This window comes from Microtus ochrogaster, chromosome 7, assembly GCF_000317375.1.
Source record: "Microtus ochrogaster isolate Prairie Vole_2 chromosome 7, MicOch1.0, whole genome shotgun sequence".
Taxonomy (NCBI): Eukaryota; Metazoa; Chordata; class Mammalia; order Rodentia; family Cricetidae; genus Microtus; species Microtus ochrogaster.
The window spans coordinates 5,094,082-5,118,017 of record NC_022014.1 but is presented as its reverse complement, the minus strand read 5'-3'; the positions used below and the strand labels follow the sequence as shown (position 1 = coordinate 5,118,017).

The following is a 23,936-nucleotide window of genomic DNA, read 5'->3' as shown; positions in this document are numbered from 1 at the left end:
TGATCTCTCTCCTTTCTCTCTCTCTCTCTCTCTCTCTCTCTCTCTCTCTCTCTCTCTCTCTCTCTCTCTCTCTGTGTGTGTGTGTGTGTATGAGAGAGAGAGGGAGACACACACACAGACTGACTACTGACTATATAACCTTGTCTAGTTTTGAACTTGTTCTATTGACCAGGCTTGCCTCAGATAGCCTAGCAGATGAAAGTGCTTGCTGTGAAATCGTGGCACTTGAGTTTGATTGCTAGAACCCATGGCAGAAGGAAAGAACCAATTTCCTTTTTTCTTCTTGTTGTTTTTCGAGACAGGGTTTCGCTATAGTTTTTAGAGCCTGTTCTGGAACTAGCTCTTGTAGACCAGGCTGACCTCGAACTCACATAGATCCGCCTGCCTCTGCCTCCCATGTTCTGGGTTAAAGGCGTGCGCCACTACTGTCCATCAAGAGAGAACTAATTTTCAAAATTGTCCTCTGACTACTATACATGTGGTGCGGTAAGCATGCACCCACACTCACACACATTCTACACAAAGAAATAATAAAAGATCTTTTATAAGCTAGGTGCGGCATATGCATTTAATCCCAGGATCGCATAGTTTGAGGCTATCATTTGATGCTATCCTAGTGAGTTCCAGACCAGCCAGAGTCAGAACTACCTAATAAGATCCTGTTGCAAAAACACAAAAAAGTCCCACCTTTCTCTGGACAGATGGTTACATACTTGTGATATTATAGATGTTTAGGTTACTGGAGTAGAGATAAACTTTGAAGCTTCTTCCAGTGTCTTGCCACAATTTCTTTCTTGCTGATGATGTTGAACATTACTGGTGCTTTATAGTGGGATTCCAGGCCCAGTTCTGGTTTGGTCTGTTGAGACTGGCTTCTTGGTCTGGGAATCCTCTCTCCACCTAGAGATCCAGTTGATGAGGTGAAAGCACTCATCTGATTTCTTTGGGTCTTATGTCTATTACCCTGGTCATGAGAATACTTGCCCTTCCTGTGTAGTACTTTTACCACTCCACAGTGCATTCTGAAAGATAACTAGCGGATACTTTGTTCTTGGTTGATAAACATGTGTAGGACTTCTGCCTTTTAAAATCCCAGCAACAGAGCTGAGTGAAACAGGTAGGCCAACTGGGTGGTGGTGTACACTTTTTAATCCCAGCACCAGCACCCGGGAGGCAGGTAGATCTCTGAGTTCCAGGACAGTCAGGGCTACACAGAGAAACCCTGTTTCAGGAGAAAAAAAAAGGAAAAAAAAAGGAAACAGCAGCAGCAGGTGGGACTATATAATAGGTCCCATATAAGTCTCATTGCTGGCACAGTCTGTTCCTTACATAAGGTGGCTCCTTTCTGTGTTTTTTATTTGTTGTTGTTTAGTGAATGTAATGACACCTTACTGTTTGAACTTGGAAGGAAAATTTGACTCCAGTCTGTTTTCTAAGCTTTCCAATTTTCAGGTACCAAATAAATCCTAATGAAGCAGCATCTCTGGCTGCCACAATTGAACCACAGTTCAAATTGCAGTGATAATTGAACCTTTGTTTTACTGGGAGCCAGCACATGATTGCTGAAGCAGTAAACAAAAGCTGTTTGAGCTTGATACTTGTTTCTGTTTTCCCTCCTTCCTACCTTTTCAGCAGGGACTGGTGGTAAAGATCTGATAGTGGTGGCCAAATCTCATTCATTCAGTTATTTTCCTAGTTACACTATCATACATTAGAGCAGTGTGTGACAGTTTACAGTCTTGTGATTAAATAGTATTTGGTGTAGATGTTTTAAATAATTCAGAAGTTTTAAAAGAGAAAAACCTGGGGCTGTTGAAACAGTTAAGTAGGACTAGCCATGCAAACCTGATAACCTGAGTTTAGTCCCTGGAACTCCCATGAAGGTAAGAGAACTGACTTCACAAAGTTGTCTTCTGACCTCCATGTTCACTTTGTTAACACACACACACGCACACACACACTAATACATAAAATAGAGTTTAAAGAAAGAAAACCCTCTAGATTAATCACTAAATGTTTTGAGGTTGTACTCCGCCCCCCAACACTTGCTCTGTACATGTTTCTTGAGGATTATATACTTTGTGGTCTGCCCTTTTCATTTTACTCTTACAAGGTGTTTCTCTCTGTCACTAATCGGATGCTGTTTATACTGTGAAAGTTGTCTCAGTAGCCCGCCAGTCACTTGACTCTGCTTCTCCCTTCTTTTGAGCTTCTCTGGGTCTCTGTGTGTCAGGTGCTACGGCTTTTAGCTACCTCCAAGTCCTCTGACAAGCAGGCATCACTAGTCAGAAGCCCTCGATGTAAGAGTGTCGTTTGTCCATGATCTTTTTGATAGTGCTTTTTACAGTTAAGTATTTGATATGTTATAGAGTTTTGCACATGTCTTAAAATGCAAATGACAGCCACCTTTGAGTGTGTCTTACACTTCGGGTGAAGGCATTTAGAGTTCTCGGTTTACCTTTACCCATTCCAGGCCTCCTGTTGTCACCGATGTATAAAGCTTGTCAGGAGTGAACAGCATAGAACCTGTTTGTATCCCTGTAGTTCCCACCTAGAGCTCACCCCACATACTGTTCTCTCATTGTCATGATAAAGCTAACAGCCTCTTTCAAGAACTTGTTCTTGCGGCTTGAGAGATGGATTAGTGGCTAAAGAACACTTGGCTGCTCTTCCTTTGGGACCTGGGTTTTGGTTCCTAGCACCCACTTTGGGCAGGTTATAACTGCCTACAACTCCAGCTTCAGTGGTCTTCTAGACTCTGTGGGTACCCATACACATGTGGCATACACATGTACAAAGCACGCGTGTGTGTTGTAATAGGGAGCTGAGGGCTGCGTCCCCGGTGCCCGCCTGCCCGCATTGCTAGCTTATGCCCCGAAATAATTACACGGAAACTGTATTCTTTTAAACACTGCCTGGCCCATTAGTTCCAGCCTCTTATTAGCTAGCTCTTAAATATTGACCTAACCCATTTCTAATAATCTGTGTAGCCCACGAGCTGGCTTACCAGGAATGATCTTAACCTGCGTCTGCCTGGAATGGGAGAATCATGGCGACTCCTTGACTCAGCTTCTTTCTCCCAGCATTCTGTTCTGTTTACTCCACCTACCTAATTTTATGTCCTATTAAAGGGCCAAGGCAGTTTATTTATTTAACCAATGAAACAACAGATGGAAAGATGACCTTCCTCCATCACGTGTATGCGCATGCACTCACGCATGAAAATACATACCTTTCTCAAAGAGAGCGTGTTTTTGTTTCATGCCCTGGTGTAGCAGAGGTGCATTTCCTGTGCTTGCTTTCTTTTGGGTCCTACTCTGTCCTCCTTCCCCATTGTTCTGGGTCTTGCATTATTGATGCTTACATTACGTCGCTCCTTTGAGCCCTCCTCTAATATCATTTGTCATTTTCATCAGTGAGTGGACTGTGAATGGTAAAGGATGGCATAGCTGTCCTTTGTGTGTAGAGGGTTTGGGACATGTGTAGTTTATCCAGTGATGATCAGTTCTGCTTGTCATATAGCTGAGTTACAGTTTGAATTAAAAATGTGTTGATAAAGGAAAATGATATTTTCCCTCATGTCTCCCATTATCTTCTCTTCCCCTTCTTCATTGCTACCGTGGGCCAGGCTGGAAAGGGCTGCTTAATCCTGAAGAGACTGTTCTTCTGCCTTTAAAAGGTATTAGGATTTGATGGAATTAGGCAAAATAATTCACTTACATTTTATCCTCTCTGGATTATTTTGCCTCATACTCCATGCTTTCTGTAAAGTACTCTGGGCAAGAGTACAGTGAATGTAAAGGTGCGGACTCTTGGTTCCTGTGCCATGTGTAATAGCAGGATGCACCCACCCTATGTGATCTTTCTTAGTGGTCATTGGCCACATTGAGAACATTGCCAATATAAGACCCTTCCAGACCAGTCAGATTTGGGATCCCAAATTGTTCCTCACTGTGAATACCTGCATTTCCCAGAGTGTAAGACTGTCCTGTAATTTAAGCACTGATTGAAACTTAAAAAAAGGCATAAAACTTAAAATATGAAAGAATTGTGAAAGTTTCACTGTGGTCACCTGAATGTTCCTGTTTTACGTATGAAAAACAACTTAAGGCCGGAGGCAAGAGGTTCGTCCCTACCATGTGGCTAGTTATGAGCAGGATTAGAAACAAATTTCCAACTGCTCCCAGTCCGGTGTTTTGCTTATCAATGAACATAGATTACATCCTGAAGAGATAGTGTCTTCAAAGGTCATGGCCTGCTGAGGCATAACACTGGTACTGAGTATGGCTTCATTACCAAAAAATTCTAGTGTCCCAGGCCTGGAGTTCTTACTGCTCTGCCAAGGTGCCTTAATGGAAGTCATATCCAAAGGAAACACAAGAAGTGTTTTAAGTACTTTTGCAAGTAGGGTTTACCATTGGTAGCAAGTGTTAAGATCTGGGGCTGTGTCTTCCTCAGTGCTCCCAGGATGGCACTGTTACCGACCCATATCAGCTCCCCCCATTTCTGCTTCCCAGGTGTGCTCTGGTTGGTGAATGTGCTGCCTATGAGATTGCCATTACTGGTGTATGTCCCTTAACTTTCCATTCATCAAGTTGAGGTGCTGGAAGGATTCCAAGAGCAAGTGGGTGATAGCTGCCGACTGAATACAGCCATGTCTTCCCATGAAAACTACTCTTCTTGGCTCTTTTCCAGCAGTGGTGGGTTGCCAAGAGAGAAATGCTTTGGCTTTACAAATGATATAGCCATAGTCTAGAATAATAATAGTTCTTCTTTCCATTAGAAAGAATGAATATTACTGGCCCTTAAATTATTTAGTTTTTTTTTTTGTTTCGAATGTACTGAATCATATTTTCGTTGTTTTTTGTTTTATTTTCTTTTGGTTTGTTTTTTCCAGTCAGGGTTTCTCTTTATAGTTATAACTGTCTTGGGAACTCGCTGTGTAGTCCAGGCTGTCTTCAAACTCCCAGCGATCCACCTGCCTCTGCCTCTGCCTCCAGAATGCTGGGATTAAAGGTGTGCGCCACCAGCATCCAGCTGAATCATAGTTTTTTTATAAAACTCATTTAAATCTGTGGTTTATGTGTATTCCATTGCATAGAGAAAGGTTGAAAGTGTAATGGCATTTCATTTGTATTTTAATGAATAAAGCTTGCCTGAAGATCAGAAAAGTAAAACAGCCAGCTACTGGCTCTTTACCTCTACTTCAGTCAGAAATGGTGATCCTGCCATGAATCCTCAGAGTGAGACTGAGACTGAGAGCTGCCTCCTCCTGTTTTATAATCCTCTCTAGTTCTGGGATTAAAGGCGTGCACCACTTACTGCCTGGTTTCTATGGCAAACTAATGTGGCTACTGGGATTCAAAGTGTGTGTCATTACTGCCTGATCTGTAAGGCAGGCCAGTCTTTCTGTTATACTTTTCTGATCTTGTCTCTGCTTAACTAACCTGTCATGTCATAATGAAGATGCACCAAGTGGAGCAGTTGCTGTGTGGCCCACATGCTAGCAGGAAGCACCTTGGTTTCTTTATTCATGAACATTTTTGTTCAAGTTTTTGTTCAAATTTTAGCTAATGTGCATTATGCCAGTATATTTCTGTTTCTTTATTTTTCTTGAGATAGTCTTCCTATGTAGCTTAGTCTGATTCTCCTGCCTCAGCTTCCTAGGTACTGGGACCATTGGTGGGTACTACCATACTCAGTTGCTTCTTAATAAATTTTAAATTGGGATGAACAAAGTTTTCAAGTTGAAAATATTTATGATTTACCTGGATAGTTTGAAAATAATTGTCTCTTCATGGTATTTCTACAGGTAGTGAGCCCTAAGAGTGCTCTCTCTCATCGTTGTGTTTTTCATAGTCCTCAGAACATTTCTCTCAATCTGATACAATGATCCCAGTTGCCCTCTTGCTGCCAATTAGTGTGTAAGCTGCTCCCAGTCACTTGACATTCTCAAAATTCTGCTCCTTTATCTCATTATTATTGTAGGCAAACTTTGGAAAGAAGCCATATTTAGTGTAATTTGACCCCCAAAGCCTCAGAATAATCATGAGAGTACAAGTAGTCAGCATTTGTGTACTTTCTCTATGGTAGCTCCAATTTGGAATTCTTCATGAATATTTTTTTTCTTTCAAATCCTTACACAGCCATTAGAAGGAGGTATTTTCATCACCATTGTACACCAAAACATGGAGAGACTTAAGTAAACTGCCCAGGAAAGGTCACACAGATAACAAGTGGCAGAGCCACCATTCAGACCCCAAAGCTCACAGGCTCGACTACAAGAAATTCCTGCTTCTGTAAATGGCATCTTACTTGGGGTAGTGTGCTAATATTTGTCACGCCCCTTACATCAGACATTGTATTGCCATTGTCCTGCTGGCTGTAGTTTTCCAGGTCTTTGTGGACAAAGCCAGTGTCTCTGTCCAGTGGTTCTCATTTCAGTGTGGTGTACTTAGAAGACATAGTTCTATGCAATGGGGATTGACAGTCCTCCTGGTGTAGGACAAATGCACTGTGGTCACTTGAATGTTCCTGGTGTAAGACAGTGCCTCTGGTTTGAGTATATGACACTTAGAGTGAGGTCTTGAGCTGATCTCTGATGTTCCTGAGCTTTCTAGGCAACCCTTTGCTTGTCTGTGAAGTGACAGGTAGCAGCTTTGACTAAAAGTCATACTTTTCTTTTTCTTTTTTGGTATGTTTTCAGGTCTCCCTCCTTCCATTTGTTATGGTATGTGGTTTAAGTGTATATAAAATTATGAGGAAAACTGAAGCCTACTTTTGGAAAAATAACTCCTGGTCTTACTGAAATCATATCAAACTTAGCACTTATCACTGGAAGCATTCCCCATGGTCCTGCTGAGTCCTTGTGAGCTCCTGCATGGCCGCATGTGTCTGCTTGTATTCCCCTTCCTGGTGGTCACATAACCTGTCCCATAAGATTTGGTCATATCTGTCTGGCATTTCGTTGGACCTTCCTTTCAATATTAGGATGGTCATCTGGAGATGCAAATGTACTGTGGTCACCTGAATGTTCCTGTTTTGTGCATTTGTTGTGGGATGATTGACTTCACGAGTGGTTATGTGTGCAGTAAAACTCTGACATGAGGAATGGGGTTCTTTGAGGTCAGGGCTGAGCTGCTTGTTCTCTGAGTATTGCATTAGCTTAAGTTCATTTTCTCATGGGCAAGCAATATTCATTCTTGGAGCTCTTAGGAACTGGCCTCCTTTGAATATCTAATAATATATCTTTTAACACACACACACACGTTTATCAAGTGTTAATACTTTAAACAAAAATCCTCTGTTCTGTCCCTACTGACAATTCCAGTTGTCTGCCCATTGTTTCAGCCCTGTGGAGTGTGGACTGCTCTTTCGGGAGAGGAGCTATCACTGGTGTGGTCTCAATATGGAGAAAATGCCCCTCTCTGCTCCTGTCCTGCAGAGAGGCAAGAAGGTAGATGTGTGGCATAGCACTCCTGTAAAGCCTGCCCTGGGAAGGGGCCTTCTTTGCAGTGACTGACCTGTGCCTTCGACCCACTACCTTTTCAATGTCAGTGCCATTTGCCTTAAGCCCTCTAACTTTTGAATTTCTGTGACTTGTCTTTTTAATTTGATAGAGATCTTGCTTGATGAGTTTGGAGAGGAAGGTGAACAGTTAGGATGTTCTCTTGGTTAGTGCAGTGCAGAGAATCTTTGTATTCTTTTGGAGCCCAGAGCTTGTTTTATTATATCATTATAAGTAGGAAATAATATTTTTTTCCCATTGAAGCAAACTGAGGAGGCTTTCTGCAACCAGAGGTGCTCATTGATGCTAATGGGTTAGTGTTCTGGTGCCCAGATTTGTTTGGTTTTGGGGGGAGAGAGAAGTGTGTCTCTAGGTTAGAACATAATGGGGTCTTACACCAGAGCCAAGGTTTGTTGGCATAGGAAGTAAGGCAAGAGAATTTGCTTTATTGACAGATTGTTCTCCTATTTGTGTTGTGATCAAATACAAAACTGCCATCCTGTAGAAATCAACTCTAAAGTGTCTTCAGCATTTTTAGCATGACCAGGTGAACTGCCAGTTGACTACTATCTAGTTATTTTTATACTGTTTATTATTATTTGTTTGTGTGCATGGTATAAGTATGTGTTGGTGTGATTATGACTTACAGGTGTATGTTATTGTGCCCGGCTACTTATTTATTTATTTGTTTGTTTGTTTGTTGGGGGGGAGTGTTGAGACAGGGTTTCTCTTTGTAGTTCTGGCTGTCCTGGAACTCACCTCTCGAACTCGCAGATTGCCTGCCTTTGCCTCCTGAGTGCTGGGATTAAAGGCGTGCACCACCACTGCCTGACTCGGTGCCCAGTTTTTACATTAGTGCTGAGGATCTGAACTCAGAGATCTTCAAAGCTTGTGAAATCAACATTTGACCAGCCTTCGCTTCCAAAATTTAGAAAATAGAAAGAAGACAGCAGCGTCTCCCCCTAGTCCCCCTCCCCCCATCATGCTTTGCTGTTGTGCCCTGGCTTCAGTGACTCGCTTTCTCCAGGACTGACATATGCTCTTGTTGGGGGAGGGGAGGTCTTATAGTGGTGATGCCTTTGAGTGGTCATTTTTTTGAGTTCTCTCCTCAAAAACTAAGCACCTTCAATGTGAGATAAATTTTTGAGGGAAGCAAGATCTCCTGGTTTTATGCCCAAGACAGACTCGGCATGGATTGGCATAAGTACTGTTGTGGCAACTCTGTAGAGTTGAACAATGCTCTGTGCTTTCCATCATCTTTTTATGATGGTATCTGTCAGAAGGATAGCCCATCCTTTCTTCCATTGTGTTGAAGGCTGTCAGTTGGATTGTGGTTGTGCAGCCCAGGACCTGAGCAGCTTCTGTCTGGTTGCTGGATAATTGCCAGTTTGCCATGAGTGCCCTTGTGTCAGTGAGCAAAGCTTGCATGGGATTCTCCCTAGCCCACAGGCCCTTCCCGAGCTCAGTGGATCTCCTACCTTGGCTGCACAGGCTCTCTTACCTACCTGTTGTGTACATTTCACTCATTAGGACTGCAGTTTGCATAATTTTATTCTCCTAGTGAAGAAGGACATTGTCAGATAAGCAGATTCTTAGGTGACTGATTGGCATACATCATCACCGTGCTTTTTCATGGCAAGTAGATAGAGCTGTGAAGCATTATTTAATAGATTCCATTTTAGGATAGTTCTTGTTTTTTTTTTTAATTTTTTTTTTTGTTTTTTTATTTTATTTTTTTTGTTGGTTTTGTTTTTGACTCCTACTTTACTTTTCTGTCTTTTGAGATGAACTTGAATTATCACTGACAGTTTCTTTTTTGCTTTGGGTTATACTCAAGAGTTTCAGTAGCAAGTTTAAACTAAATCTGATAAACTTAGCTTTAAATTTATTAGGTTATTAACAAGTAACTATTAGGAAATTAAAAGGACTAAGTATTTTGATTACTGATTGGTTTAGACATCTCAAGTTTATTGTTTGATTGTGAGCACTGGTGCTAAGTATTAGCCTAGACTTGGCGGCTATAGATAATTTGATTTGATCAATGAAGAATGGATACATAATTAGTAATCCAGAAATCTAGATATTTTAAAGTGAATGGCTTTTCCTTAAATATGCAGCTAAGGTCATTGATTTCTACTTAATATCTCTCTCTCTCTCTCTCTCTCTCTCTCTCTCTCTCTCTCTCTCTCTTTAAGATGGGACAAGCCACTTGATATTAACTGTGGTGGCTTCTTGGAGACTTAGGTCTACGTTTTTGACTCAAAATTTAGCTACCAGCTCTGATCTGACTGAGAATGGACTGGTGCAGGAAAGGGTGTGGTGCCAGATGCTAAAGTTTGGACCTCCTTAGTTAGTCTGTAGTTTTTTGTTATAGGTTCAGGATGGGACTTTTGCCCCTAACTTTGAAAATGTGTAGTGAGTTTCTTTGAACTGGATGCCTGCAGTGTGCTGTCTATGACCTAAGACTTTGTCTATGATTCTTAACCTTTTGGGACTTGAAGCCATGCTGAAATGGTCAGCTTGTCAAGGAGAAAAGATGTGAAGAAATTTCCTGAAGAAAGTTGAGTTTGCTAATGTACACAAGGCTGAGATGGGAGGAACATGAGTTCAAAGCCAACCTAGGCAACAAATGCAGCAAGACAATATCTTAGTAATTTAAAATTAAAGAAAGGAGTTAAGGTAATTGGAATAGAGAGGGAGGAAGACATTTTCTAAAGAAACCTATGAGAATATTTTGAAATACAGTATTTTTCCTTAAAAATCAACCAACTAGAAAGTGCTAGAGTCTAATCAGGCAAACACTAACCTATCTGACCAGATACACACTCCTGATGTTCACCTTGGCAAGGTGGTCTTTGGAATGGTTCAAGAATGTTTGCAGTTACAGAAAAAGACTTTTTAAAAGAATAGTTCAGGGGCTGGAGAAATAGCTCAGAGGTTAAGAGCACTGACTACTCCTCCAGAGATCCTGAGTTCAATTTCCAGCACCTGCATAGTGGCTCACAACCATCTATACTGGATCTGGTGCCCTCTTCTGTCACACAGGAATACATGCAAATACAGCACTCATATACATAAAATACATAAATAAAGAATGGGTTAGGTATGCTTTCAGAATCATAGAGAGCCCTTGGGGGAAGTTTATTGTTCTGGTACTTGTGGTCTCTTTCTTCAGTGCAGGGTCATATGATGGCACTGGACCTTTCCCATACCCTGCATGCTACCTACTTTGGTTCTTGGTGCTAATTATTCTTGCTGTTGTATTCTAATTAATCTGGAAGCCTCTAGCCAACATTGGGTTTTTTTGTTTGTTTGTTTGTTTGTTTTTAATGTTTGTCAAGTTCAAGTATATAAGAAGCCAAGTCCTTGGAGAGTCGGAAAGCTCTATACATTCTCAACTGGGCATGGCTCCAAATACTCGTGAACAGTGAGGGTGGATTGATTGTGGCTGAATGAAAGCATGCGCTCAAAAAGGTTTGGTTCAAAATAGAGAAATTTAGAAATGGGAAGTTTTACTTCTGTGAGTTTTTGTTACTGTTTTTCAAATCTCAGGCCCTTAAGAACAGTACGTGAGGGCCAGTGAGATGGTTCAGTTGGTAAAGCACTTTTCCATCAAGCGTATAATGGCCTGCCTGAGTTATGTAATAAAACATAGAGTAGTGGTTGCTACTTGAGTTAACCTAGTGTGTTGCTTTCTGAGAACAAAAAATTCTGTTTGTTTTTCTGAGTTTGAGATGACAGTTGGAGTCTTGTTCCAATCAGGAATGCCCTTTGTACTCACTTAGCTACTGCCTTGACCTAAGTCTCCTGAACTCGGGGTTGAGCCTCATTGCTGGGTTTAGTGAAGGATTTGTGTTTCTGATTATTTAAATTAAATACCTAGTAGAAAAGTTGCAGCTAGAATGGGTTCACTTTCAAATAGATGAGAAAGCTCAGGTGCACATAGCAAACTCCTCTTCCCTTCCCCTTTGGCATGTAGGTATTATTAACATCAGTTGGAGTTAGTTGTGTTGTGTGTGGATTTGTTTGCAACTTAGACTTTTAGAGCTAAAAGAAATTAAGTGATTTAGAGACCTTGGAAGCAAAAAGAATGACTGCCATGAAAGGAATATACATTATACAGAGTGAACTTACCAGCTGAGTGTGGTAGTGATTTCTTAGGTAGAAGTTAACCAGTGTATGTTGTTGGGTATGAAACCTATGACCTAGAACATAAAGTGAAATTATCTTCTGAGCATCCCCAGTATAGGTGGAGTTTTTCCTGTCTTTTTGGCAGCTGCTTCCCAAATAACCAAAACAGAGGCTTAATATTAATTGTAAATGCTCGGCTAATAGCTCAGACTTATTACTAGCTAACTCATTTTAAATTAATCCATATTTCTTATCTATGCTTTGCCACATGGCTTGGTACCTTTTCTCAGTACGGCACATTCATCTTGCATCTTTCTACATGTTTGCAACCTTCCAGATTCCTATGACTCTGTCCTTCCTCCCAGCATCCTTAGTCTGGTTGTCTTACCTATACTTCCTGTGTGCCTTTTTTATTAACTCAGTTAATATTTTTTTATTAATGAGAGCAACACATTTTCACAATGTACAGGATTATTCTACAGCACCCCAGCTTACTTGTAATTTCTTGAATAGAACTTTGGCCCTTGGAGGTCTTCCTGCTCAAGATTGTTCTTCCCACTCCAAACATCTAACAAAATATGATGCCAGACATGCAGAGCAAGTAATAGACATCAGAGAAGAATGTAAAGAATATAAATGTAAAAAATGTAAAGCTCTCTTAAAAAAAAAAAACGGTGGTCAACGAGAGCACCCTGTTTCTTTATTCCTCCTCAAGGGGACCAGGTACTTATTTGGACACTATTTTGGGGTCTTCCACATATACTCAAGGATGTTAGAGCTAATTGGACTTGTGTGTGGCTGGCCTGGAGGCAGAGGTGGGAGTCCCTCCTTCCTGACCTAGCCTTAATTTACTGGATAGTTGGTTTTATTTCAGCTTAGTCTAAAAGAAAATAAACTCTATTAGAGAAAATATTCAGCATGTATAATAATGGGTGTTACAGTCTCTACTGTTGTGAAGTTGGCAGTTAGTGTGCCTTCAGTTTTCACCCTCCTCACTCACCATCACCTGCCTGGCTGGATCATTTTTAATGCAGAGCCCACATATTTTATCCTTTCGTTGCTAATGTTCCTACTCTGCATTTTGAACTAGTTGAAACTTAGTTAAAAATCCGATGAGTAACCTGAGAGAAGCAAAGCACTTGGGGAGTAATTAAAGATTCGCTGGAGAAGCCCCCATGATCATCAGCTGGGGCCCTCTGCTGTGTAGGACTTGCTGGTGCTGGACAGGGCTTTGGCCAGTAGGGAGGGGAGGAAAGTGCTGCCTCTTCTGGGATGGTGGTTAGGATGGGGGTCGTTTAAGCCACTTTGTTAGCTTTCTATTTGTGGAATTAACTTTGTAAATGAAACTCGTCTTTCCACGATTCTAACAACAAACTCTGATAATGAGGCTTTTATTTATAACTGGATGGAAGGGTTAGAGGAGATCACACCTTGTCCTCAGTGGGTCAGGCTAGCATTTCTAACATCTATTTTTTTTCATGTGTGATTGATTGTGTCATGACAGATGATTGTTCTTGGTTTTGTTTCAGATGGGAATGACTGGTAACACAAGTCCATTTGGACAACCCTTTAGTCAAACTGGAGGGCAGCAGATGGGAGCCACTGGAGTGAACCCCCAGTTATCCAGCAAGCAGAGCATGGTCAATAGTTTGCCTGCTTTTCCTACAGATATCAAGAATACTTCAGTCACCAATGTGCCAAATATGGTAAGTTGCCCTTGGTTTTCTGTACTTTGGGTCTTTGTGGGTGCTTTGGCATATGGATTTTATGGTGCTTATATTGAAAAGCTGTAACTGAGAGTGTGCTATTGGTGATAGGAATGCAACCCACGAAGCCGAAGAGCACAGTGAGCTTTGTATTTTCTGGTTGAACTAGCAACAAGATGGATAGGGAAGGTTGATTTAGCTGCTTTTCCCAGATTCCTTTTGTTGATGGAATTGTGTGTGAATTATTTTACCTTTGCAAAATTCTGAGTATCATCAAGACTGACTTACCTTGCTGTTTGTTAGTAGGTTGAAGCTGTCAGTAGAAGATTGATTTTTGTTACAGTCAAAAGACATTTGTATTACAAGAATTATGTAGTACTGATGTTAGGTATGACTTTATAGATGATTTCACATCTTCATCCCCCCGTCCCCCGGCAGGGTTTCTCTATGTCTTTGGAGCCTGTCCTGGAACTAGCTCTTGTAGACCAGGCTGGCTTTGAACTCACAAAGATCCGCCTGCCCTTGCCTCCCGGGTGCTGGAATTAAAGGATTAAAGGCGCCACCACGGCCCAGCATCTTCATTCTTCCTAAGAGTTCCCAGTTATAACAGGAATTTGTCTGTGGAATCTCTAACCTAACAAACCAAGGTATTAATGGAAGTGTCTCCTTTTGCCCAGAATAGAATCTGTTAGTTTAGAACACTGAGGGCTGGCCTCTGATCCTCAGTGGTAACATCTCAATGGCTGAAGGCATAATGTGCAGGTGGTCACTTCCCTTCTTCCTTGTGTTTTTTGGTGACAGTGAGCCTTCCATATGTCCATATACTTCTACAGTAATGATTTGACAAGTCTTAGCAAAAAGTTGACCATGCTTTTTAGAAAGTTGTCTTTTGGCCTTGAAAAGCTAATTTTGAAATATTAGCACAAAGAGTTCCTGAGTGTTGTTTATTTTTCTTCCCCCCTGTAAGAGCTTCTCTAACTTTAGTATATCCCAGAATTAAGAGAATAACAGCATTTACAGTGTCAGAGCACTGTTCTGAAGCTCTTGGGACGCAAGTGTTGAGGCCTTTCTCCACTAAGTGCACAGTCAGAAAGTAGAAACAGTGGGAAGAGGCTATCACTGTTAATACTTGTCTTTCTTTTTTTTTTTTTTAAGATTTATTTATTATGTATACAGTGTTCTATCTGTCTGTATCCTTGCTGGCCAGAAGAGGGCACCAAATCTCATTACAGATGGCTGTGAGCCACCATGTGGTTGCTGGGAATTGAACTCAGGACCTCTGGAAGAGCAGTCAGTGCTCTTAACCTCTGAGCCATCTCTCCAGTCCTCTTTTCTTTTTTCTTTTTTTTTTTAAAGCAGTAAAACCCGCCTGTTTTCAAAACCACTCAATGATTTTTCTGATTTTTGTTCTTATGACAGTCTCTTTAGCTCTCCTCCCTTCCTTACAGTAGCTTTTGGTTGCCAGAGTTGTCCAGGGTTATGGGAACAGTGTTAGCCTCTGGGATCTGGAAGCCACACATACTGCCTGGCCACTCTCATGTTTTGTTATTAGTTCTTCCTCAGAAGACAGTGGCATGAACTCTGGGTCCAGCTGTTATTGCCTGTGCCTGCTTGGTACCCAGGCACACATTTAGGCTTCATTGAGTTATTTTCTTTTTTTGTTGTATTCTATGTTTTAAACAGGGGAATCCCTTACCTAATGTCCTCCTTCCTTTCTTCTTTCAATTTTTCTCTGTCTTCTTGTCCTCTCCTTTCCACTCTACACCAGAGTGACAGAATCCCTGTACTCCAGGACCCTCTGCCAGCCTTGGCTGCTACTTTGGAGATCTAAACTCTGCAGGTATAGTGGCCAAGGGTTTCACAGAGGGACGCAGCAGAACCTTCTCCTTTCAGTACTACAGCAGGGCTCCTTTCAGCCTCTGCAATAACAAGTGTTTTCCTACAGGGCCACCTGGAACCTTGGTAATGTTTGACAGTAACCTATGACCCTTCCTCTGTACTGGTCATTACAATCTAGTATCGCCAGGCATAACAAAATATGTTCCCTGGGGTACAACTGTCCCTGTTGGGAACCTCTGCTTTGAAGGATAGTCAGGAGGATCAGTAGCAGTATGCCTTGTTCTTTTATTTTCTGGAATATTGGACGAATTCAGTCAACACTGTTTCCCTTGGCTTCCTCAATCACAGTAAGCTAAGGAAACATTTTTGTCTACAAAAGCTGTAGTGCTCACTCCAGGCAGTTTTCTTACAAAGGCACATGTGAACTTTTGAGAAAGATTCTTAGATACCTTTGGGGAGTAAACTGGGTCCTTTACCTGTACTGTTTATTCTGGTGGCACAGGATGGGCCAGGCAATGTCAAGCCATGTGCCCATGAACATTCTGGAACAACCTTCAGTGGAGCATTGAAGTAAAGAGGTCAAGGCACAGACTGCATAGCATCTTTTTCAGTGTGTATTTACCTTATTCCTGCAATGACTTCTTGAGAGGCATCATTCACAGATCCCATTTGTTGGCGTGGAAATTGAGGTTCTAAGGGAATTTTGCTTGTTCATGGCCATGCAGTTTCCTTTTTGTGGGGTTTTAATTGTATCCCAATGTTTTAGCTGCCCTGAGTTCACCTGGGAATGGTTTCCTTATCCTAGGCTTACACAGTTTGTTTGCAGTTCCTTAACTGTGTATTGTGATCTTTCTTGAATTTTTCTTCATTATATCTGGTGTCTTAAAATGCATAGATTTTACATGGCAAGGAAACATTGATATAAAAAACTAGATCTGCTACATTAAAAAAGAAAAATAAAATGCCCTGAACTAATGACCTTCTCCCTTTTTGGAGGAACCAGGGTTGGAGGGAATTATACTTTGAGAGTTGTTTCTATTTCTGTGTTAAACTACCAAAAGCATCTTGGGGAGAAAAAGTTTTAATTGGCCTACACTTTCATATCACTGTCCATTATTGAGTGAAGTCAAGACATGAACTCAAGGCAGAAACCTGTAGTCACGGAAGCAAAGACCATGGAAGAATGCTGCTGCTTGTTTCTCATGACTTACTCAGTGTGCCTTTTAAAACTCAAGTCCACCTTCTTAAGGGTGGCATCACCCACATTGGGCTGGACCCTTTCACGTCAATCATTAATTAAGAAAATGCCTCACAAACTTGCCTAGACACCACTCTTATGGAGGCATTTTTTGGAACTGAGGTTCGCTTTTTTTCAGAACGACTTGAGCTTGTGTCAAGCTGACAAAAACTAACCAGCACAAGAGGTAATTTTTAGGAGCCAGTAGACTTTGGTTCCAAACAGTTCACGTTAGGGACACTGATGCCAAATTACACAGGTTATGTTCTTCATGGGCAACTGAAGCTTCATAGCTGTGGGCCAAGGGACTCTTCTCCCTTCCCTCATGATCTCAGCATTCCGTCTGGTGTTGAGAATGGAATGATATGCAGTCATTTGTTTGATTCTTTCATTAGGTTTGCTGTGCCCTGCTATGGGCCCAGGTATGGTAGGAGCCCTAGAGGGGATTTGTGAGAGAAGGCGAGCTTGCCCTTTAGTGGAAAACAGAAAACCCCAATGGCCTGTGTGCCATGCAGTAGTTAAGGTAGAACCATCAGACAAGGCCTCACCAAGGCAAGGAGATGTGAAGGTGATGCCACAGAGACCTTATAGTGGTTCTCAACCTTCCTAATGCCGTGACCCTTAATACAGTTCCTCATAGTATGCTGACCCCCAGCCAGAAAATTATTCTTGTTGGTTCTATAACTATAATTTGCTACTGTTCCGGATCATAGTGTAAATATCTATGTTTTCCAGTGGTCTTACGCCATCCCTGTGGAAGAGTTGTTCCACACCCAAGTTTTTTTTTCTGTTAATCCCTGCCCATTTTCAAGAAAAGCACCTGATTCCTGGTGACATTTTCTCCAAGCTTTGGATTGGACTTGCAGCCATTTTCATAGAACAAGTGTTTGAGGCGGAACTTACTTTTCTTAAGCAGAAAATGTTTAAGAAATAAAAGGACTGCATCTCCATGGCCTAGCAGGTCCCTGCAGGGTTATTTTCTGATAGGAAGTTCCTATATGTGGGTTTTTAAAATAAGAAACGTTGGAAACAACACTATAGAGGGGATTTCAGTATTCTTAAGGATGTAATGGAGATTTCATTAGGTATGCTGCTTAGCTTATTTTAAATTGCTCATGAGTATGAGATTATAATTTGTTTTTGTTATGTGTTAAAATTTTGAGGTATACGTTTGGACAAGGCCAGGACAGCTGCTGATAGACACCTCTCTCTAAATGGGAGGGAAATATGGCTGGTCAGAGGATTTTTCAGGCAGAGGAGAGTTACAGTGCTGCATCCTGCCAGCATAGCCTGGTGGATACAGTGATGCTGGTATCATCTGAGTGCTAAGACATGAATGCTAGACTTTCTTGGACTGTGTCCTGAACTTCAGTTAGTAGTTGTCCATCTCAGTATGCATGTCAGTGATGGGGCATCTTGAACCTTACCTGGTTTACCAGATTCAGAGTCCTCCAGGACAAAGGCAAGAAATCTGTTTTTGTGGTCACTGAGAGGTTTCAGAAGTTTCTTGCTTAGTTTTCCAGCTTATGGCACTTTCCTTAGAGAATATAGGAGATGTGTATAAGTGTGTTCCCTTCTTACCACATGCTGTTCCATTGTTTCCTTCTAGGAAATAGCTGTGGTGTTTTTGTTTCGACAGGTTCTTAATATGGCCTTGAACTCATGCTTCAAACTTCTGAGTACTGAGGTTACAGGCACATGGCCCAATGCTAGGCTTTGATAGCTGTGTATATTTGATGCACACTTTCTGTTTTAAGCCTCAGCTTTGTATTCTCAGTGGTTGCCGGGTCCTGGAGGGAATAAGAGCAAACAGTATTGTAGAGTGTTGTGTTCTGGCTCCTCTGGTTTTTGCTTTGAAGTAATTTTCAGAAGTTACAGAGGATTGTGTTTCAAGGTGTTGGAGTAGTGTTCAAGAAGCAAAGACATGTAGAGTTTGGGTGTGTCTAGATCTCAAAAGCCACTTCAGAACCAAAGCTCACTGCATGCATCTGCTTGGGTCTGTGGTATATGGAGGGAGAAAACTACTTCTTTCTTGATCCTTTCTCCTTAATGTTTAAGACAAAATTCTTTGAAACCTTGCTTATTCTTGAACATTTACTAGAAATAACTTACTTTTCTAAGAGGAGTGTCAGGGTAAGCTTGTTTATATATAAACAAATATATATTCTTTTTTCATATCTCTGAATATATTCTTGGGATAGAATTGGGTTTTTAAAACTTCATCCATTCAAGACCACATTTTCATTCAAGAAATGTTCATGTGACCGTGGTAATGTAATGGTGTATAAAATAGGTCTACAAAGCATTTCTGATAACATAAGTTCATAAATTTACTTTAGACCATTGGAATATATATGTATATATATATATAGCCTTACCATTTATGAAAATGAAAGTTAATTTGCATATGAGAGATTTACTTGGTTTTTTTTACATAAAATTTAAACATCTTAATGTTTGACTCTGCAGTTTATAGAGCGTCTTCGATGATTTTTGTAGTTGATAGTTTGATTTTATAATTGTCGGTGCTAAGAATGCTGCTTTGTATAAATGTATTGCAAAGTGTATGTGGGGACATTTTGGAAATTGTTGGAAATTCAGTACTAGTCCCAAGCCACAATTTAATTTGATGATTTTTTTTAAAATTGGAGCTCAAGTCAGAAACTCAATTTTAAAATCAAACTTTCTGATACATTGAAACTGGAGATATCTCAGAGGTTAAGAATACTGGTTGCTACTCTTCAGAGTACCCTGGGTTCAGTTCCCAGTGCCCTAATGGTAGCTCACAACCACCAGTAACTTAGGTCCAGAAATTGGACAGCCTCTTCAGGCACCAGACAGTCAGTCATCCAGGCACAACACCCATACACACAAAATAAAACAAATTCATAAACATTACTGCCCAGGATTCTGTAATTAAATCTTCATGTTTCTTGAAGAACGGAAAAATTTGTATGTGCAGAAAAACATGCATTCTTGAGCCTCAGGTGTTCTAGGTAGTGTTAGTGTTGATTTGGCATGACGCATGTGCAGTGCAAAGTACACACATTGTGTTCAGAGCTGAGGTTACTACGGTGGAGTCATGTGATATATAACACAGTGAGCACTGCCAGACAAAGCTCGGGGTTGTTTCCCATTTGATTTTGAATTAATTTTTTGGTCATTGAATGTTCAGTAATGTTTTCCTGTTGTCAGATGTTCTCAGCATCCATACTCAGGTCAAGTGGTGTCTTGCAGTGTCGCTACCATATTAGCTCACCACTCCAGGCTGCATAACAGACCAAGAAACAAAAAGCAAACTGTCAAAACTGACTACCTGCCACAATGTCGAAGAGCATATGGTCATGTTTAGTGAAGCCAACTAGTATATGAATGGGCTATGCCCTGATGCATTTGTGTAGTGATATTTCATTTGTATTTTAATAAATAAAGCTTACCTGAAGATTAGAGAGTAAAATAGCCCCACTGGTTAGCCTTACAGACCAGGAAGTGGTGACAGTGCACCTTTAATCACAGTAGCCACACTAGTTTGCCAGAGAAACCGGGCGGTGCACGCCTTTAATCCCAGTCCTAGACAGGCATATAAGATGGGAGGAGACAGCTCTCACACACAGCCTCATTCTGAGATTCCTGGAGGCAGGTTTGCACTGAAGTAGAGATAAGAGCCAGTGGCTGGCTCTTTTGATTTTCTGACCTTTAGGCTAAACCCTAATTTCTGTCTCAGGGTGTTTTTGTTTGTTTGTTTGTTGTTTGTGTTTTTATTAATTGTGCTACACATCTGGATCAGTGAGTTTTGATCATGTTCTTAGTGGCTTGGAATCTTCAAACCAATGTATGTTCTTACTCTATACTGTTGTTCCTTTGGAAACTACAACTCCCAGACTCCTCCTGGACTATGGATACCTATGCGCACACCTGCGCACAGGTATGGGACATCCTTCCCAGACACCCTTGCGCTCCCCGTTAAAAAGGCAGGGCCACACGAGGCTCTCTCGTTCGCCTTTCCTTGTGTGTCCTGCACGCCTTCCCGCCCTTTTGTGTTCCCCTCCCCCATTAAAGTGGACCCACATGGGAGCTGCCGTGTCGTGTCTGTGTTTGTTCCGCCGTGTGTGTCTGTCCTGTGCCCCGTGTTTTAAGAAGAACAACCCTGTTTCTTTAAGAAGAATAACATATACTACCTTGTGTGTTTACCTATTTGATATGAGTTAATTCTTGTTTTAAAAGGTATATATTTGCCGGGCGATGGTGGCGCACGCCTTTAATCCCAGCACTCGGGAGGCAGAGGCAGGCAGATCTCTGAGTTCGAGACCAGCCTGGTCTACAGAGCTAGTTCCAGGAGAGGCTCCAAAGCCACAGAGAAACCCTGTCTCGAAAAAAAAAAAGGGTATATATTTGGGGGCTGGAGAGACATCTTAGTGGTTAAGATCAGAGAGCCTGAGTTCAGTTCCTAGTACCTTCCTTTCTAGAAGAGAATCTGATGTTTTCCTTTTGCTTCTGCGGGCACTATCACGTATGTGGTACCCATAAATACATGCAGGCACACACATACACGTAAAATGAAAATAAATGTTTAAAAATACTTACCTTGCTTGCTTATCCATCCATCCACCCATCCCTTTTACCTACCTATTTATTTTGAGACAGGGTATCTCTGTAGTTTTGGAACCTGCTCTGGAACTTAACTATGTAGACCAGGCTGTCCTCAAAACTCACAGAGATCTATCTACCTGTCTCTGCTTTCCAAGTGCTGGGATTAAAGGCACCACCATTGCCTTCCAGCAATGGCTGTGTACCTGGTCCCCAGCATGACATCCTCTTCCCAAGAGTGGGAACACTTTTGTAGGAGTAATCATGTCATCATCTTTATTTTCATTTGTGTTTCTTTGATTATTGGTAAGAATTAAAGTTCTTATATTTAGGAATATGGTCATTTTTTTTTGAGTTTTTGATTTTTATGCTTTGCTGTCTGTCCTGTTAGGAGCCTCTTAGCATGTTTCATTAGCAAGGTCTGACTTTGTGAAAGAGGAGAGCAGAGAGGTTAAGGGTAGGGTCCAGCTGTGACATAGCCTCCTCACAGCCTAGCCAAGGTGCTTGCCCCTGGACGTCAGCTTTTCTTATCATCTGGGACCCCTGAGTGAGTCCCCGCTTTGAGGATGGATAAATAATACAAGAGCCAATGGTTATTGGACCTTGATTGAACTCATCCTGTCACTGGGTACCTGTAAAATGAAGATGGCCAAGAGGAAGAGAAACATTACTCTGTTATTGTTATTTGCAAATTATGATGTACACTTCAAATCTTTTTCCTAGTTTATGGATCATCTTTACTATTCCTCTTGTTTCCAGTTGCTTTAGTGAGAATGAGCATCAGTTTTGATTTTGTTTTTTTCTCTCTCACGTAGCCCTGGCTCTCCTGGAACTCACTCTGTAGCCCAGGCTGGCCTGGCACTCAGAGATCCCCTCACTATGAGTGTTATTTCTGTGAAGTATGGTCTCACACTTTGTCATTGGCGTTCTTCTTTCCAGCATGACAGCCAGAAGGGTTAGTCATCTTGAATGTTTTATTCCTATTGTGAAGATTAATTTTAGAATATTAATCTATTGAAACATTGATCTAAACCAGTTCTAGTAGTCCTTTGGAACTTTAACCAGTAGTACCTGTGCCCTTTAGCAAGTGTCTCTGAGGAAAACCAGGAGGGATGAGGATTATTGCCTTAGGTTTCTTAACTAATAAGGCTTTTACACATATGCATTACAGCTACTAATTTCATCTTCTATCTAGTACTTTCCTTTATATACTTTTAAAACATTTTTATTCCTTGAGAATTTGATTAACAGTACATATTTCTTGCATACGCTTATACAGACACATATAAACCTCTTTTCCCCATAACTCCTCTCACTCACCCATCCCTAACTCATCTTAGTGTCTTTTATTTTTTAATGATCAGTCAGCTCCAATTTGTGCTCCCATAAGCTTCCACTGGAGTGTGATTGACCTACCACATTCTTTAAGAAAGCCTGTACCAATTGTCCGTAGCTCTTCAGTATGGGTTCATGAGCCCTTTCACACCGTGCTAGAATGTTGACTGGCTTGAGCCTGTGCAGGCAAACCATGGTCTCTGAGTTTATGGGTGTAGCAGTCCTGTCGTGTCCAGAGGACACAGTTTCACTCTAGTTCCTCCTCAGCCTCTGGCTCTTACAGTCTTTCCTCCTGTCTTTCATGACAGTCCCTGAGCTTTATGAAGGGGCTATGATACAAATGTCCTACATGTGACTGGCCACTCCACAGCACTTATTCTCTGCACTTTACACAGTTGTGATTTTTTTTTTGTGCTAACGACTGTACTCTTAAAAAAATGATTTTGTGTGTGTGTGTATAGGCACAGATTGTGTAGGTACATGTGTACATGTGTCCAGAAGAGGCTGTCATTTGTTTTTTCTGTCACTGTTGACAGGATCTTTCTCTTTAGCTGTCATTTGCATTTTGTTGACTAGGCAGGAAGCCAGCAAGTCCCAGCAATCTTCCTGTTTTCATCCCTCACAGAAGTGGGGTTACAGGTATGCACCAAGTGTTTGGCTTTTTATATGGGTGCTGTGTTCTTAACCACTGAGCCATTTCTCTGAGCCTGTCTATTTTTTATACTTAATTTTTCATCATTTTCTTTTTTTTCCTCTTTTGGGGTATATAGGGTATATGTGTGTGTGTGCATGTGGAGGCCAGAGTTTAGTGGTTAGTGTCTTTTTTGTCTTTAATCACTCTCTACCTTGTTTATGTATTGATCTCAGAGCTCACTGTTTTAGGTAGGTTAACTAGCTGGCTAGCTTTGGTAATCCTCCATCTCTGCCTTCCAGTGCCTACCTGGCTTTTTATATGGGTTCTAGGGAATCCAAACTCCATGCCTAACACTTGCCTTCAGCAAGCTCTTTACTACTGAGCTATCTCCCCAGCTCTAATTCTTTATCATTTTCTATGATTCTTCTAATTTCATTTTTCTAGTAATTTCTCTCCAAAGAGGGATGTTTTGGTTATAAAAATAATGAGCCAGGTTGTGGTGGCACATGCCTTTAATCCCAGCACTCAGGAGGCAGAGGCAGGTGGATCTCTGTGAGTTTCAGGCCAGCCTGGTCTACAAGAGCTAGTTCCAGGACAGGCTCCAAAGCTACAGAGAAACCCTGTCTCGAAAACAAACAAACAAACGAAAGTAATGAATACTTTCTTTAAAACATTGATGCAATACATTAGTTTTCAAAAAGTAGGTAAAGCTAGACCCTGAAAGATCTACTTGTTGTTATAGAACTATGCTTTTTGTGAAGGTTTTTCTCGGAAAAGCTACAAACAGAGTTAATAAGAAAAAACTGAGTGCCAGGCGATGGTGGTGCATGCCTTTAATCCCAGCACTCGGGAGGCAGAGGCAGGCGGATCTCTGTGAGTTCGAGACCAACCTGGTCTACAAAGCTAGTTCCAGGACAGGCTCCAAAGCCACAGAGAAACCCTGTCTCGAAAAACCAAAAA

At 41.3% G+C, this 23,936-nt stretch overlaps 1 protein-coding gene across 2 annotated transcripts in view; it reads left to right on the top strand.

Annotated features, from left to right (window-relative positions):
- The window catches only part of Crebbp (CREB binding protein), a 146,635-nt gene that overhangs the window by 57,694 nt on the left and 65,005 nt on the right, over nt 1-23,936 (top strand). For both annotated transcript variants that reach the window (XM_005349241.2, XM_005349242.3), the window contains exon 3: nt 13,168-13,344. In XM_005349241.2, the coding sequence (XP_005349298.1) occupies nt 13,168-13,344 (177 nt within the window). The remainder of the gene's footprint in view (nt 1-13,167; nt 13,345-23,936) is intronic.